Genomic DNA, 17,525 nt, shown 5'->3' with positions numbered 1-17,525 from the left:
AGGAATCCATTCTTTCGCTTAGAAAGTATGGAAGCAAAATGGATGCTGGGTGGAGGCAACAGGCCCAAAAGTCAACTAGATGGAAGCACAGTTATTCGACACAGTAAACATGCTTCTTTGGCCACTCACTCCACTCCTTTAAACATGGTTACAAACATAATTTAAATTTCACAGCAACTATACATACCAGTTTAGAGGAGAATTGCAACAAGCACTCCAGAGTGTCTCCCACAAGAGTAAAGGGGAACCTTAGGCAGTCAGCTGTAATGATCCAAGTTTATAGTCTAGCAGGACATCAGTATTACCACTGCTGAACATAGTTTTGCAAATTCAGTGTCTTTTGCAGATGATGCTGAAATTGTGAGAGAACTGGCAGCAAGGGCTCCCACAACCTCCATATTGAAGTGTTGGCTCATACCTCATACTCCTCTCATAAATCTCTACCTAAATCTTCTTCAGCATGGACAGTCTCTCTGGATGTATCCTGTCAGCTTGCTGACTTGTCCGAGCTTGTACACTATGGAAGGATTATCTGGAGTGTTGTCAGAGCAGGCTGTCCAAAGTCTGCCTTGGGCCTAAAGTCAAGAAAAGGAAAATTTTCACCCCGACAGTGATGGTGAAACCTAGAATTTTCCAGCAACAGTACATTCTTTGGAAATTAACTATGAGTTGCAACTAATGAAACTCCGAAGATTTTGAAATAAGAAATTCTCTAAGTCCAAACACAGTGAGCCACCAACAGGTCAATGAAAAGCCAGTGAAAAGACAGTATGATAATATATCCTATGACATCAGTACCACTGAAATCGAATTGAAGTGGACCCAGAAGTACAATTGAAATCAAATTTAAGTAGACTCAGAATGTCAGAGCTGATATTTTGTGACACTGCTCAGCAAATATTTGCCTGGAGAGTTTCTGTTCTGTGGATGGAGGATGCTACCCATTGCAGAACACAAGGATGATTATTCTAGAGATCTTTTACACGCATTTCAGCTCCCCTAGGTCTGATGTATAAAGAAAGAAAGTACTCACAGAGCCTGATGTGTGCTCAAGATTCCTTGGAGGTTTCTCTGTCTAAATCCTCAGTCAGTTTTTCATGAGTCTGAACAACATACCCTGTATGGAGTGTTGTTCAGGAAGGATTTGGAAAGGCTTCTGGGAGGAAGAACCTCGCCTCATCCCCTCCTGTACAAGCACAGAGTCAAGAATGAGGACTACAGTATGCGGGAGGATGGGTCAGGAGTCTATTTTCATGTTCAGGTTGTGTTTTTGGTTTGTTTTCTAGGAGGACTTCCATCTCTGGAAACTGGAAGGCAAACACAGGCTCTGCGATGCTAGAACAGATTGCAATGACAGAGAGGTAAGGAAGAGTGTTTCAAGACAGTATTAGCTATTCTTGGGTTAGAAGGGAGGAATTGTGTTTCCGGCTTTGGCTAATTGAGAGAACTGGTAAGTGAGGTCTCCTGGGAGGCTGGATAAAGAGTTTGAAAGACCGAGTGTTTTCTTAAAAAAATACTGAGGACACAAAGGCAAACTGTCCTATTTTGAAGAACAGACTGAAAGTACAGCTAGAAACCAACATTGCTAAATCATTAGATCTTTAGTGAATGTAACCACAGGAAACAAGACCAGCATGCTAGGTCAAGCACACCAGTACAAACATGTAGGGATAAAATCAGAAAGGTCAAAGCACAAAACACAAAGTTACATGAAGTTATTCTAAGTGCATTACTAATGAGAGGCAGACACAGAAAAGTGTTTGTCTTCTGCTTAACAGAGGAAAAAAACTGTCAGCTGAAGTGCTGAAAGCACTTTTTGCTTTAGGCTCACAAAAGTGGTCAGCTGTCTTAGCTAAGGTCTTCTCACTGCTGAACAGAGCAGGAAGAATTCCCTCATGCGTCTCACAGACTAAAATTTGCAGATGCTACTTCCATGTATTCAAATCACTGTGATATTTGCTATTATTGCAACTGCCTGACACAGGGGACTCATGGTAACATGCTTTGCTGTAACTCCTATTCTGCAGAACTAACACTTGTTCTCATCACTTTTCTCCAACACACCTGAGTAGATTATTCATAGATTTATAGAATCCATAGATTACCTGTAGGCATTCATCCCTAATGAATTTAAGATTTTTTCAGATTATACCTTCAATTTGTCAAGATCATGATTAATTCTTACTGTCCAGTTTTAGGTACCACATTTGAAGACAAATAGTAAGGAGCTGGAGAAAGTCCAAAGGACAATAAAAGGAACGTTCAGAGAAAACCTAATGAACTGTTGAGAAAAACATGCAACAATTCTATGTAGTTCTATGTAGTTTTCCACCTTTTTCAGTTAGCAGACCTCAGTAGAGGTGTAGACTAAAGCACAATGAATTCCTGCCTGCAGCACAGAGGCTCACTCTCCTTCATTAGGTGCTACAGACCTGGAAGAAGTTGCCCACAAGCTGAACACCACTTCATCCTAAAGATGAAAAAAACAAAAGAGTATAGAATCTTTAAATATATGAAAGCCTGTTAATAGGCATTTCTCACTACTTACATTACAAGTATAATACTGTAAGAAATAAATTATAGCAGAAAAGGTTCCTTTGAATATTTCCTATATTTTCTTACAGTACGGATAGCATAGCACAGCAATTGATTCTCTGAAAGAGATGGCAAATCTCTGCCCTCTTTCAGACCAGATTAAAGAAATGTCTCCTCTTTGGAACAAGAGAATTGTGCAGGCAATCATCTAAGGTCCCTTCTGCACCTTTAGTTCCGTGAAACAGGGAAGCCAAGCCCCAAATCAGATGCTGAAGGCAGCTCTGCAAGACCCTAGTAGTACTGAGGGAAGCGGACATGATGATGCATCCTGGCTGTTTATAACACAGCTGAAGCTAGAGACATGAAGTGTAGACATTACCTTATTGCAGTGTTGTAGGGCCAAAACCCAGATTCCTGCCAGCCTGCAACACTGCATTTTGAAGGTTTGTTTTGTAGACATAGTACCACAATTAACCACTCTAGCCTTACTCAGCCATAAATGCAATAAACCCTGTTGAAATCTCTGAGATGTCAGTGCATGAAACAAGACAGGAATGTGCTCAAATGCTCTGATGAGTAGGAGCAACCTGAATTACCTACTGTACTGAACAGTAGTACAAGGGATTGACATGTTCAGGTAATGGAGAAATGACAGTAACCCTCTGAAAATGCAACACCTGGTGCATGTGCATAAATATGCTCTTCTTCCCCATAATACTCCTATTACACCCCAGCAGCTCTGATGCTCCCAGTGCTCACCTATGACCAACAAACACTGAAGATGTGTAGCTATCAGAGCCCTCTGGCATGAACAATTTCCTGAGCCTGGCTGCTGAACCCAGACACCTAGAGATGCTCCTCAGGAGCACAGGTGGTTCCCACAATGGTGCCCCTGGATGCAGGGCCACAACAGTGCGTGAGGGGGGCTCTCTGTGCCTCCTGCCTGGCTCATGAAGTCCATAGTTCTCCTCCTCCTTATGCTACTGACTCCTCCTCATACACTGTCTTCCTTGGGGGTCCAGGGTAAACACACTTGGTCTCCTCATTAGGGATAAAAGAGCACCAGTAATCATATAAGTCATAATTCTGCTTCTTCCCAGAGACATAGTGTTCACACAAGTTGATCATTATATTGTAAAGCTATGGGGATTCTGGCTGGCTTCAAGGACGTAAATTTGTTCTTTAGCCAGAACAGCTCTTTCCCCAGTCCCTGTAGGGTCTGCAAAATGTCAGTGTTTTCATGAGACTGTGGCCTTCCCTCCCCTCTCTGCATCTTGTCATAGTCCTGCTTACAGATCTGCTGTTCTGAGATTATTATTTTTATTTAAATGGCTGGGACCACGGCACAGCTGCACAGGAAATAAAACCAGGCTGCCTCATTCCCTCCTCATTTGCACAGCAGGGGGATGTAGTCCCCCCATAATATGCCTCTTGTCATTCTCTCTCCTCCTCTGACACCAGGATAGCTAAGGGGGCACCAGCTCACATTCCCATGCTAGGGAAAAGGGCTGCAGCCTGTAGGTCTCCCTCTAACAAACAGTGCCTGGTCCATGTGATGAGACTGCCTGACTAGGAGCAACACCCAAGGGATAGAAGGAGGCAGGAGACTGTAAAAGGATAAAATTGAAAACAAATTGTAAAATGCAGGAGCCACTGCATTACAGATCAGAGAGGGGATGGCTACTCCTCACTAAATTTGACACTCATTTTCTGATCCTATTCCAGTCCTAATGTCCAGGACATCTTATCAGGAGAAAGCTGCCTGCATAATGGAGGGCTTTCAGGCAAAGCCAATACAAACGCTGAGGGGCCAACACTACTGGGAGATTAAATGAGCTAAATATTTATAGCTTGGCTGAATGACAACCAACTGGAGATCTGATGTAAATACCAAGGAGGGAAAGAAACATTTTAAGGTGGCTTTGAGGGCAGGATTGAATCAGTCTGAAATGAAGGGAACTTTAGGCAAGATTCTTTTTTCTTATTCCATCTCCTACACAAGAGAGGGAGTCAAGGACCTAGCAAAGCATATGAAGGACACCTTGTAATAAGGGCTCCCAAATCTCTTTGTGTTCCTGTGGGCAGTGGGGTGGGTGGCTGGTTTTGGTGGACTACCCAAGGACAGCTAATCCTAGGCCATGCTCTTGTGCTTTCTGCAGGTACAGACTCTGGGCAGATGCCTGTGCAGAAATGTTTGGAGGTCTTGATATCTGCGCTGTCAAAGCTGTCCACAGTAAAGATGGAAAAGACTATATCATTGAGGTGAGAGCATGGGCAACCTGAATGCCAGTCTCCTTTGGGAAGTATATATGCAAGCACACTGCCTTGGAGTTCACATGCACCAGCGTACTCACTTACCCCTGCGTGCTCCTGCAGTCTCTGTTCCTCCGTGCCCACCTGTATCCTCAGGCCATGGCCCACTGATATGTAAGGAACTGATTCAGAGCCCCAGCCAAACTAGCAGATACACAGCAAGGTGTCAGGGTTGAAGTGCCTTCCTTTCCCAGTGTGGGCTGTGAAAGGAAATGGAGAGACATGAAGTGCTTGACCACCTCAGCAGATAATTCAGTTCATTAAAAACCTCAGTTTCTCTCTGAATGAACCTTTCTTCGGTCACTTCCAAACAAAAATCCTAGCTGTATCTAATTTAAAAGAGGAAAATAAATGGTGAGAGTGTAGCAAAAAGTTCACAAGCAACAGGAGAAACTTGATGAAACAAAAAAAAAAAGGTGTATTTTCTAAAATCTTTTTGCATTCACTACAGTAAGAGGCCATCAAGACAAAGCACCTCAGAGTTACTATGGGCAATGTGTATCACACCATTTTGTGTTCAGAGCTGGACAGACTGCGGCTCTGAGAGCTAAAGTGCAATGTGCTCCTTGCCAGGCCAGGAGGCAGATACGGAAGTGGGATAAATAGCACACTCAGGTCATCCTAACAGGGCAGAGAAGGAAAAGCTGGCCAGAAAATCAAACTGGAAACTGAAGAAATGCCCTGGAGGAGAGACAATCCGGCAAGTAAGCAAGTGCCTCTGTCAGTGTGTGACTTGAGGAGACACAACTTCTGACCTGCTGTAAACTCCACCAACACAGGCCAGCCGAGGAAGACGAGCAGAGCCAGCCTATTGGCTTCATGCAGGGGTGCTGACACACTGGAAAGCTATGTGTGGGAGAGCAGTCCCACTCGCTGAGGGTTGGGATGCTGATGAGAACCACATGAGCCCTCCAGTGACTGCACATTCCTGCATTATGTATCTGCTCTCCCCAGGGAGGGGAGCAGTGACCTGTCAAAGGCCATGTGATAGAAGCGTGCTGCCAGCAACCAAATGCTGGCAAGCCTCTGTCTTTTCCTGAATTGATGGGGCCTGGGCTAATGGGTCTGCTCCCGTATGCAATTCATCAGCACCTAGAGGAGCATCCCCCAGAGCAGACTGTTTCCCTGCTGTGCACTTTCAAATCTCTATGCCCCTGCAGCTGGGAAAGGAAGAGCAAGAAAGCAGCCTTGCTAGAGACAAGTGTAAGGACATTTGGATTGTGTCCACACATGGTTAGACGTGATATGTGGTTTTCATATCCCTGCATATATTCTTGCACATAAGCCTATGTACGTGCACACACAGCTAGTTCTGGGCTTAAAGATTATATGCCTCTGTCTGGGTATGCCTCTGGGTTTTCACATCTGCCACTGTGTGTGACTGACTGGTGAAGAGCACATCCATACCCTAGCAGCCACCATCAGCTTGCACACAGAGAAAGGCACGCTCACGCTCCTCTCTCTGTGACCAAGGCAAACAGCAATGCATCTAATATGACACAAATCAGAAGAAACATGGTAGTTTCAGATGGGTCATGCTGAATTACCCCACTGGAGAACCTGACTGAGCAGGCCTGATATACCAACATCTAGCAGGCATTCAGATGCCAGGCTGATGGACATTGTTGGAAAAGGAGCATAGTGCAATATAAGGAGCAGACCAAAGCCAAACAGGCCCCTTTTTATGCAGATCTGAGGGAGACAAGTAATTAATTGCCTCCAGCCAACTTCCTGGGGTACTTTTCTTGTCTGAAACTGATCCCTTGTTTTGCTTTTTTCTTTTGATAGTGGGAGAAAAAAGTTATTTGACAGAGTGACAGTTGTATTTTCTTGGTAAGAAGGAACAGTGTGCTGTGACATTTTACAAGAAAGCATGCCTAAATAGGCTAAACGAACAAGGAATTTGCACAATGCAATTGCAGGCAGTAATTAATTTTCACAGGGCAAAGTAGTTCTTCAGGCAAGATTCACAGAGGTAGTGATGGGCAGTTCTGTGAACTGAGATTTATCACAGTGGTTTGTGGCAAACAAAATCAGATTAAGACAGATGGGTTATCAACAGCACCAGAGTAATCTTGCACACATGGTATTTGCTCTTACTTGAACTTCACCTTCTTTTCTTTTCCCATGGCAAACAGCAGGATCTGTTACGTTTCTGCCTTCAAAGCATTAGCACACTTACGTACTACTTTCATGGCTCGTGTTGAAACAGATTGTGAATTTAACAGTAAATGCTGATAATTGTTTTTTCCTCTGCTTTAAAGAACTTTGTCACTTTGAGGAAATATTCAACATAAGTAGTCAGCACTCAATCAGAATTCCTCAAAATAATGCAAGTTCTCCACTGGTGTCAGCAGCCAGATTCTCAAAAGAGCTCAGCAACATGTAGGGTTTAATAATCTCCCCTCTCCCTCTTTATGGTCCATGTGATTTATTCTTCCTCCTGGAAGCATAAGATAAACCCTGACTGCCATACAGCTAAGCTGTGTTACTAGACATGCTCCTTGCTGCCCTGCAAGGAGCCCTGCTCATCCCTTCAGCACTGCCTACCATTCGTTTTGATATGTCCAATCGCTGGTTTCCTTCCTTCCTTCCTTCCTTCCTTCCTTAGAAATCACCTAAACACTCCACTCTTGCACATCAGAGTGTGAAAAAACAAACCCAGGCTTCATCATCAGAAAGGCACAGAGGGACAACCAGGGTGGTCTTTTCCTGAGTCTCTTCTCTGCCTGGGCACTTTTCCTTCACCCCTCACACACCTTATCAGGCAACAGCAGCTGCACAAGGAGCAGCCACTGACCTTGGGCAGCTATAAAGGCTGGGTCCATATGTGCTGACATCTTCTTGCCTTGCCCAGATGTTCTGTGATCACCCAGGAAGGCATGAGTGCAATCTGTCTGTAATTCACATATTCCTCTCAGCCAGCTGATTTATTCAGAATTAGCATTTGTATCTGCCCAATTCCAGACCAATTCACCCTTCCTGGAGGACAGGCATGCTGACATCTCATGATCTTTTCAGTGCAGTGGCAACCAGCTGTGTCATTTTACCCACAGAAATCACTGCCATTTTCAAAGGCCTTCTCTTGTGCATGTGATTGTTCACTCCTGTATTTTCTCTCTCCCACATCTCACATCCCCCTGGCAGACACTGCATATCAGGACAGCATATAGCCTCATCCTTGGTGCACCTTCACTGATTCAGGTGGAACTGCTCCAGGGTTCACTCCCTCTGGGGCCTTTGGTTTATAAAGCACCATCTTCCTCTTCAGCCACTGCAACCACAGAAATAGGAAAAAGCAGTCCTTGAGTTGGGGAAATCAGTTCTGGGGTTCTCAGCACAGGAAAAAAATGGACCTGTTGGAGCAGATTCAGAGGAGGGTCATGAAGATGGTTAGAGTGCTGGAGGTTGTTCAGCCTGGAGAAGAGAAGGATCTGGGGAGATCTTATAGCACCTTCCAGTGTGTAAAAAGGGCCCATAAGAAAGATAGGGACAAACCTTTTAGCAGGGCCTGTTGCAACAGGAAAAATGATTATGATTTTAAACTAAAAGAGGGTACATTCAGATTATATATAAGGAAGAAATTTTTTACAGCGCAGATAGAGGTGGATGCCCCATCTGTGAAGACATTCAAGGTCAGGCTGGATAGGGCTCAGAGGAACCTGATCTAATTGAAGATGTCTCTGCTCATAGCAGGAGTACTGGACTGGATGGCCTTTAAAAGCGAGGTTCGGGCTGTTTTGACCAGAGCCGTGTCTCGGTGACTCCCAGGAGGGCGGGAGCCGGGAGCGCGGCTCGCCTGACTCTCGGCAGGGGAACGGCATCATCTAGTGGTCACACGGCATCATCTAGTGGTCACACGGGCCCCTCGCACCGTGCCGTGCAGGGACACGGAGACCTCTTCTCTCTCGGGATCTGTAATGGCCACATTTCCTTTTAAGACAGGAGTGGAGAGGAGGGAAACCTGTGCAGAAACCTGCTGGAGGGCCCCCAGGAGCCCCTGGCTAGTGAGACCCAGATGGGAATTGGCCATTCCCTGACACTGTTAGGAAGCATCACATTCCTCACGTCATCTCCCAACAGAAGAACAGCTAAATGGATAGTGGAAGGAAAAGCCGCGTTGTGTATTTTGCCAAACACTGACATACAATTTTCTAACCTTCGCCTTTTGCCCCCTGGGCCAAGTAGGCCATGGATATAAACATCAACCCACTCTCCAACGGTACCTTAGTTTAAACTTTCTAGGTAGCTTTTCTAGTGTTCAGAAAAGACACCTATAGAAATCAAACAAAACCATAATTCTGCAAGAAAAGAGCAGAATACAAACTCGGTGAACTCACCTCACTGATTTCCTCTACTTTAAATCTAAAAAAAGAGGGTGCAAAATTTTCCATTTCCCTCCAAGAGTGTTCTCTTGCAGCCTTGCCAGGGTGGAGTGCACTTCCGATTGTTATCTGAGTGTGAGTCAGTGCCTTTCTTGAGCAATTCAACCTTCAACTCTGCATTTCCAGGGATTTTAATGTTTGTTTTAAAAATAAAAGCAAAATAAAATAAACTCTTCCAACCCTGTTATTTTGGTACTATTATATTTACTCCAGCTGAATCTTAACTTCATCAGAGTACAGTTCTTCCTGTGGGATTTAGTTAATGTTTGCAAAGCACTTGATTTATGATGAACTGTTGAAAATTGTGTTTGGGGCTGCTATACAGCTGAGGGTCTGCTGTGCTTCCAGTATTATTGTTGTGAGGCCATTTCTTACCTCAAAGACCCTTCGACAATTTTCCTTCCCCTATCCCCACGGTCTCACTTCCCAGTTTTCCCCAGCAGAGTTGTAGAACTTGCTTGGGAAGCAGTTGTATCACAGCATTATCAAGAAGACAAGCAGAGAATAAGTTTATTTTCCTGCACTTGGTGCTGGTTTGGTGACATCCTATTCATTACACATCTGTGGTGTTTATTTTCGCTCTCAGGGTGCAGTGCTTTGTGTTCATTAATCCCAAATGTCTCCTGGTTTCCTCCAGCTCTCATTGCTCTCATCTCCTCAGGATTCAGTACATGTTGTTTCTCTTCTCCTGGGGCCCTTTCAATTGCAATGTCACCCCGAAATACTGTGGGACACTGCCAGAGAGTCCTTATCCATCAGAGGCATCTCCTCAGGACATGTGAAGGAGAAAGTTTGTATTCAGTTGATTTAGAAACCTCCAGCCACCATAAGCCTTGGCTTGGCTCCCAAGCTGTGAAGGGAAGGAAGATGGAGAGTTGGGGGAAGTACGTGCTCTTTCCAAAAAATCCTAAGCGAAATCCCAAGCCTGGAAAAGTCAAGCATTTTTCAGCATGAGGAGAGTGGTGACTCCAGATGTTGGCAAGGATGTGGAGACACAAAACAGGTTAATGTAAGAGGTGAGTTGAAACAGGCAGCAGGAAGCCACCTTACTAACTGTTGTTTTTTCTCCTGTGGCAGGTGATGGACAGCTCGATGCCCCTGATTGGGGAGCACATAGAAGAGGACAGACAGCTTATAGCTGATCTGGTTGTTTCCAAAATGACTCAGCTTGTCATCTCTGCTGGATCTACACCGTCACCGCTGAGGCCTTGGGTATGAATGAATAGAGACCTTGTGACCAAGTTATTTCCCTGAACTTCTTTCTTTCACTCTCCTCGCTGAGTCTGTCACGCAGTCAGACATCCCAGAGAGTTGAACAGCCCCATATGGGAGTGTGGACAGACAGACTGATTCTTGCTCTTCCAAAGGAGACTCTCACAGACTCCTTGAAGTGGGCACCCCTAAGGAACCCATCTCTTTCCCTTACTCTCCTTCCAGATAAATGTGACATCACACCAGTAGCATGTCCATGCATCTAGACATTCTGATTTTCTAAATTCACATTGAAGACAGGCATTTTTAGAGGTTCTTCTAATGCCCAACTTCATTTCTGTCTAACAACATCCCTCAGGATAGGTTTCATTCCAGTTTTTACCTCTCTGTTCTCCTTTTGAGAACAGAAAGTGGGAATCTCTAGCAAGACTTGTTCCATTCCTTACGGCCATTTCTTCTTCAGAGATGTCCTTTGCCGCCTTCATCAGGGGGAGGCTTTACTAAGGCTGAACTCATGTATTTTGGATTTAAACTGACTCCTTAGTTCTTCTTGTGTACATCCATTTTGAGGATCAAATGCATCTAATCGTACTGCCACATTTCCCAGGGGCAGTTCTGTGTAAATTAAACACCCCAGAACAAAACCTGAGTATCCAGGTGTACTTGCTACACCTCTTTCAGTATCTAACAGGGAGCCAAGTGTGAAGATTTGAGGACAACAAATCTGTACAACAGAAGAGACAAGAGAGTAAAAAGGTTGAGGAACAAAACTGATTGCAACACACTGGTACAATTTTCATTTCCACTTGAGACAAAAAAATGGGAGAAGGCACTTTATGGTGCTCTGCCTTTGTCATATGACAATCCACTCCTGCTAAACCAGGTCCCAGCATGAAGGGTATTCGGAGAAGTGTATTTGGGTACTCCAAGTTTTAGCTAGAGTTAAGGAGTAAAACTTTTAATAGACACTGAAAATGCTTTGAGGCAGGGAAAGTGATACAGAAGAGATAGCATTTACAAAGTGGAATCAAGAACTACCATCTAAAATAGCCAAGATATATTGCATGAACTAAGAGCAAAGGGCAAGCCAGCAGAAACTGAGAACATGAATAGATGTGTCTGTTTTCCATGTCTGCAACACACTGGTACAGGATTGGACTGGATTACAGCTGACCTAAATTAGGGCCAAAGCAAGAATAAAACAAATCTTGAAGGGATACTATGTCAAATAGAAGAGTCAAATAAGAAAAAGATTCTGCATTGGGAATACAACCTAGAAATACCTGTATATATAATCAAGAAAACTAAACCCACAAACACGTTAACTAGAGTTTTACTATACAGAGAGAGAGAGCTTGGTTCCACAAACATAAAAAAAATTGCACATGCTACATTACTAACATAATGTTATAATAGTTAGAAGTGTCCAGAGAGAAATAATTAAATATGAGGCTGGTGAGATGCAGAACTAGAGCTATAGGGGAAGACTTCCACAGAAGGAATACAAAGACCAATTCTGAATACAAAGACGGCAGTACTGAAAACATAGAAATATAAATCCTTGGATATCCTATGGGTATGAATAGAATACCTGTATGTATTATTGGACCTCTCTATACTAGTCTCTGGGCCGAGAAAAACTGAGAAATTATGAAACTGAGTGCACAGAATTGACAGAGATGGAAAAGTAACAAGTCACAACAATGTGAAACTTCAGCTATCAAGAAGCAAGTCAAATACCACAGTGGGACAGCAATTCAGAGGGAGGTAAAAACATCTTGACTTTGCCTTAAGAAACATCCAGGTACAAATTCAGAAAGTGAGTGTGTACCATTAGATGTCCAAGGGACAAGTGTGATATCAAAAAGTAAGGGTATGACACAAGCAGTGAGGAAATTAATCAACTCCCTAGCAGTAAAACTGTATAGATGTTATCTGAGAGACCACTGTTTTCCAGAATGCATATATACATTTCTGATCTGCTCCTGAACCAAGAATGTGAGAAATAAACTTCTGGAGTTAAATTACAGAAAGGACATTCAAGACAAACAGGGTGAAAAAAAAACCTTTCAAATTTGGAAATCTGACATTTAAGAAGACCTTTATGTAGCATCATACAAATAATAAAATGAAATGTAAAAAGGACAGAAATTAATTTTGAGGAGCAGATAGAGGAAAGAATGAAACAAGTTCTTTGAGTTCATCAGAAAATGGAACTAGCTACCAAACAATTGGTGGGTTCTATGGATCATCCAGAATTAAGGGAGGAAAAGAAGACAACAGGGACAGTGTTTTGACTCTACAAAATGTAATTGCTGAAAGTGGGGAACTGCTTTACCTTGTAACACTTCTCCCTGATCAGAATGACACAGAAAAGAACAAAAACAGTCATTAAGTCAGCGATGACTGATATTTTAAAAAAATTATTAAGCTCCCAACTCCAGATGGCTACATCCAATGAACTGATTTTGGGAAGTGACTAAGCTGTCAAAAAAACCTGTGCAAAATCATTAGAAATAGTCAGTGCTCCAGAGGATTGGTGTACAACAAATACAAAATATGTGGTTTGAAAGCTGTAAGAGTAATGTAGAAAAATTTAGCCAAGTAAGTCATAGACTTTATGAATTATCTCAAATGATAATTTAAAGAAGAATACAGAAGATTAAATAAATCAGCAGAAACCACAGCTAAGGGCATTTACCACATTAATTTTTTGCAAGGAAAGAAAAATGCCCCAATAATTTCCTTTCGATTCTTTTCCTTTCATTTCTTTGGAAATTCTTTCATGAAGTGGTAGATAACAGGCAATCAGTCAAAATGACGTAGCTAGTCAAAAAGCCTTAGGCAAGGTAACAGACAAGCTATGAAAGAAAGCATGGAGGGGCTAAAGGGTAAAGCTTTATTGTGTAGCAGAAGCTTACCTCAGATAAAGACATAGATATGAGATTTTAATTCTTGCAAACAGTTAGCAGAGGCTTCAAGGCTACTGAGCCTGGCTGTGTTGATAAATGGGTTGGTTGAGCCCAGGACAGGATAAGATGTTAATGACAAATTTGCTTTCATGCCTTCAACGTGAAACCCAGTTTCGTGGTTACACTGAGGTTCTTCCCTCGCTTCTCTGACCCACCACCAGACTTTCCCTTCACTGTGTCTCTTCCAAAGGCAGAAGACCTTGGGCTGGTCCTCACCCCTTCATCTCTCAGCCTCAAAACTCTGTTTTGCCTTTATCTCTGAGATGCCTTGGTTGACTGTAAGGAAAGTCTGTAGAGGTGAATATGAGATCCAATTCCCTTTCTTTGGCTGGTCTAGTCAGGATGTCTCACAGCATTCAGACAATATATTTCCATCAACACCAAGGCAAGGTTTAGTTCCCAAGCTATGTAGGGCTAGAAGCCATGAATGGAAAATTCCCGGATTTTCCTTCCTGTCCATTTGCAAGTCCCAGACAAATTGTGCAAAAAACGGATGGGCAACTTCATCACATCTTTGTTAGTCAGTTGAAACTAATTTCAATGTTTACAACTATGAAACATTTCTTCCCACTTCCAGAATCACTTAGCTCATTCTCCTGACCTTTCAGGAGCCTTGAAGACCCTTTTATCATGATGTTCTCCATGTAAATAATCCAGCATGTACCAGCCTATCTGTCTTCAGCTTCCCCTGTTTTCATAAACAGTTTTGCAATAGGTTTACTCAGGCTTTTGTTAATTTTGGACCAGCCCTTTGCGCAGCAGTTCTGTGTTGCTTAATCTGTTTATTAAAATATCTGTCAAAAAGACTAAACAGCAAGAGAGAAGAAAGAGCAGACGGCACCAAATTATTTGCATTAGTCAGGACCAGGGATGGCAGTGAAGAACATCTGACAGAGCTATGTATGTTCAGTCACCACAACAGCAAATGAGACTCCATATGGAAGACTGAAGGATAAGCTAAGCTGGGGGTAGAGAGACAGCATAAACAATGTGCAGAACTTTCAAGTGGCACCAGCCATTCCCTTGAGAAATACTTTGTCACATACAGGCTAATGAAAACCATTGCTCAGCCTATGGTTGTGTTGACAAGGGAAAAGCAGGAAATTAGAATGCAGGAAAAATGAACTGGCAATGTATACAGAGAACCCAGATATTGCTTCATCTGGAAAAATGTAAGCAGACCCATCTCTGGCATCTGCAGGAGGAATTACAAAGCTGGGAAAGAGAAGTTGGTGATGAAAACAATTAGGGGCTTGGAAATATTCCCATGCAGGGACTGGAGGGATTCTAAAGTCTATTGGCTTTACAAAGGAGGTGAATGAGAGAGAGGGCAATGAAGGTTTACAAAATAATGAATGGCCTAGCATGGGCAGGTTGTGAGAACTAATCTCAAAACTCAGAACAAAGCAATGGAGACAAGAAATGGGAAAGACAGTGAGGCTGAAAGCTGAGCAAGACTCAAAGGGTCTGGATGTAAATATCTAAATAAAATATCTGGAACTGTTGCAAAGATTTTGTGGAGCAGATAATAAGCTTCATGTTTCAGGGCTGAAGCTGGCCCTTGCTTATTAGCAATCAAGAGGAGACCCCTTAGGGTACAGAGATGATTACTCCATAGACATTTCCATGGTTCATCCCTCCTTCCTTTGGAACATCTGGTGCTGGCAACTGTCCAAAATGGGAGATGGGACTAAGAGAACCCCTCAGGCCAGATACATTTGGTAATTCCTGATTGCCTAAAAAACATTCTAAACTGTAACTTCATTGTTATTCCCTGTGAGCAAACAACTTCTATGCTCTTTATTACTCACCTCTCCATTACGGTCCCATGAGATTTTACCAGCCAGATGCTGCATGTGTGTGAGTGTGTATTTAAGGAACACTTCATGACTCTACAGTTCCTGTATTACCTCAGGGCTTCTCTTTGGGGACTCTGTATTAACTGGATTGGCTTTTTTTCCTCCAGCCTCCACAAGTTCAGCCTGTGTCAATGAAATCTCAGACTGGACCTCCGCTTGGACAACTGTCACAACCACGGCCTCCTCCACAAGGTACAGTTCTCTGAGTCCCATGACAGTGATAACTCTGAGTCTTATCAGTTTGCCTTCCAAATAAAAGGAATCAGGATAAAGGTTTTGCTCATTTTCCAATTCACTGACAAGCAGGCAGCAAATTCAGTGTGCTATTAAAGCAGATACTGTCATATCCCACAGCAGCTCAGAAAGTGGGATGATAATTTGATATAGATCCAGTTGATACCCCTGGTACAACTTGGCCCAGCCAAACAAGGCCACTTGAACTGGCACTGGAGCAGGATTCTGGGCTCAGAGTATATTGTGTTTGCACAAAGCTGTGGTGGCTACAAGTGTTAAGAAGTGATGGGAAGATGCTAGTGTTGTCAGGCTCGGAACAGACACCAGTGTTGCAATGCCAGGATCCTTGATCCATCTGTCCAGGAGTTCCCATGTCAGCAAGAGCACATACCCAGCTCCCCCTGATAGCAGAAGCAGGTTTGACTTACATGGCTTGGTCAGAACAACAGGTTTGGCTTATTGTCCTGATGTACACTGAAGCATAGGGCTACCCCGTGGGTGGGTAGCCAGGTCACACCAAACATTCAATTCACATAACTAATTAGACCCTCATTTTTGCCACCTTCCCTTCCTTTGTCCATTTCAACCTTCTACCAAATTAACACCCTCCTCTAATTATCTTTTTCTCATTGGTCACAGTTTTGCTGCATCCAAAATTAGCATTTCTGATACCAAACACATGTATGTAATCGTGGCATTCCATACTATCGATATGAGCTGTTGGCCTTGCAGGGTACTACTCCCCATCTGTCTCCAGTACTCCCGTTCAATTCTCAGTAAAGCTTTTTCTCACATAACTCCCCGGACCACCTGTGAAATCCAGACAGCCCTCACAACACTACCTGCAACTTTTGTCAGGTCCTCACAGTATTATCTGTCATGTCCAGCAATTTCTCATGTCACATCCAATTGTTTTCCACATCCTCTTCAGTTCTGAGAGTCTGCTACCAAAGCAGCTGAAGCCACCTGGTGATGGTTCTGGAACAGAGGTATGGATAGTGATAGGATGGAGTGCCTCACATCAAACTGCTGGGCCCGTGAAGGGACCACTGGGGTCCCTTACTAAACCAGCAGGGTCAGCTTACATTTCCCACAGAGCTGGTTCTCCAGTGACTCTTCCTTCCCCAAGCAGGAAGCGCTCACCAAGGATAAGAAATACCAGATACATGAAGGGTAAGGCAGGTTGAAGTGATTCCCTTTGGGGAGAGTGGAGGGACTTCTTCAGTGCTGAAGAAGGTAGAGAAATGGACAGCTCTAGAGAGGAGGGCATGACACCAATTTTAGGCCTGTAAAAGAGGGTTTGCCTTATTCTTCTCCATGAAGTTACTCTGAAGAGTCTCTCCTGTTAGCAAAACCTGTCCTTCTGTAGAGATGTTCTGTGCTTGTTGCCCACCACATGCACTTCCTCACATTTATCTCACATGTCCCTTTCAGGCGGACCACGCCAGCCGCAAGCATCTCAGCCTCCACGAACAAACGCGCCCCCGCAGCAGCGGCTCTCTCCTCAAGGACAGCAGCCCCAGAGTCCCCAGTCCACTTCCCCTCAGCAGCAAAGGTCACCTGGATCTCCACAGCAAGTCCGATCAGCAGCTGGGTCCTCTCCAGTCCAGGCCTCCAAGGCAGGCGCGTTCCCTCCACAGCAGCCCAGGCCTCCTGCCCAAGGCCGGGCTCCCAGCCAGCCGAGCCCCACGGAAATGTCCAAGCAGCAAACCACCCCACACCCACACCTGAAGTAAGTGCTCTGACAAACTGCTAGGATCTGTAGATATTAGAAAAAGGCTGTCCAAAAAGCACCCTGAGCTGACATGAAGAACATATCAGATGTTTCGAGGCCGTCTTCTGTATTGGCAGGGAAATTACTTACGGGTTTCCCACAACAGCCTCACCAAATGGCAACTGCATACTTCTAGGCAGATGTTTTCAGTAACACACACCAATTTGGACTAAGCCACTTGCCCATGCCCCATTCTGTCCCACCTCCCCCATTCCTGGATGTCTTAGCACAAGGAGATTTT

At 43.9% G+C, this 17,525-nt stretch overlaps 1 protein-coding gene across 2 annotated transcripts in view; it reads left to right on the top strand.

Annotated features, from left to right (window-relative positions):
* The window catches only part of SYN3 (synapsin III), a 189,257-nt gene that overhangs the window by 166,163 nt on the left and 5,569 nt on the right, over window positions 1-17,525 (top strand). For both annotated transcript variants that reach the window (XM_048301298.1, XM_048301299.1), the window contains 5 exons: window positions 1,287-1,361; window positions 4,695-4,797; window positions 10,311-10,445; window positions 15,384-15,468; window positions 16,945-17,242. In XM_048301298.1, the coding sequence (XP_048157255.1) occupies window positions 1,287-1,361; window positions 4,695-4,797; window positions 10,311-10,445; window positions 15,384-15,468; window positions 16,945-17,242 (696 nt within the window). The remainder of the gene's footprint in view (window positions 1-1,286; window positions 1,362-4,694; window positions 4,798-10,310; window positions 10,446-15,383; window positions 15,469-16,944; window positions 17,243-17,525) is intronic.

The sequence above is a fragment of the Corvus hawaiiensis genome, chromosome 4 (genome assembly GCF_020740725.1).
Source record: "Corvus hawaiiensis isolate bCorHaw1 chromosome 4, bCorHaw1.pri.cur, whole genome shotgun sequence".
NCBI classification, from domain to species: domain Eukaryota; kingdom Metazoa; phylum Chordata; class Aves; order Passeriformes; family Corvidae; genus Corvus; species Corvus hawaiiensis.
Note: the sequence above shows the minus strand (reverse complement) of the source record. Positions and strands in the feature narration are given on the sequence as shown.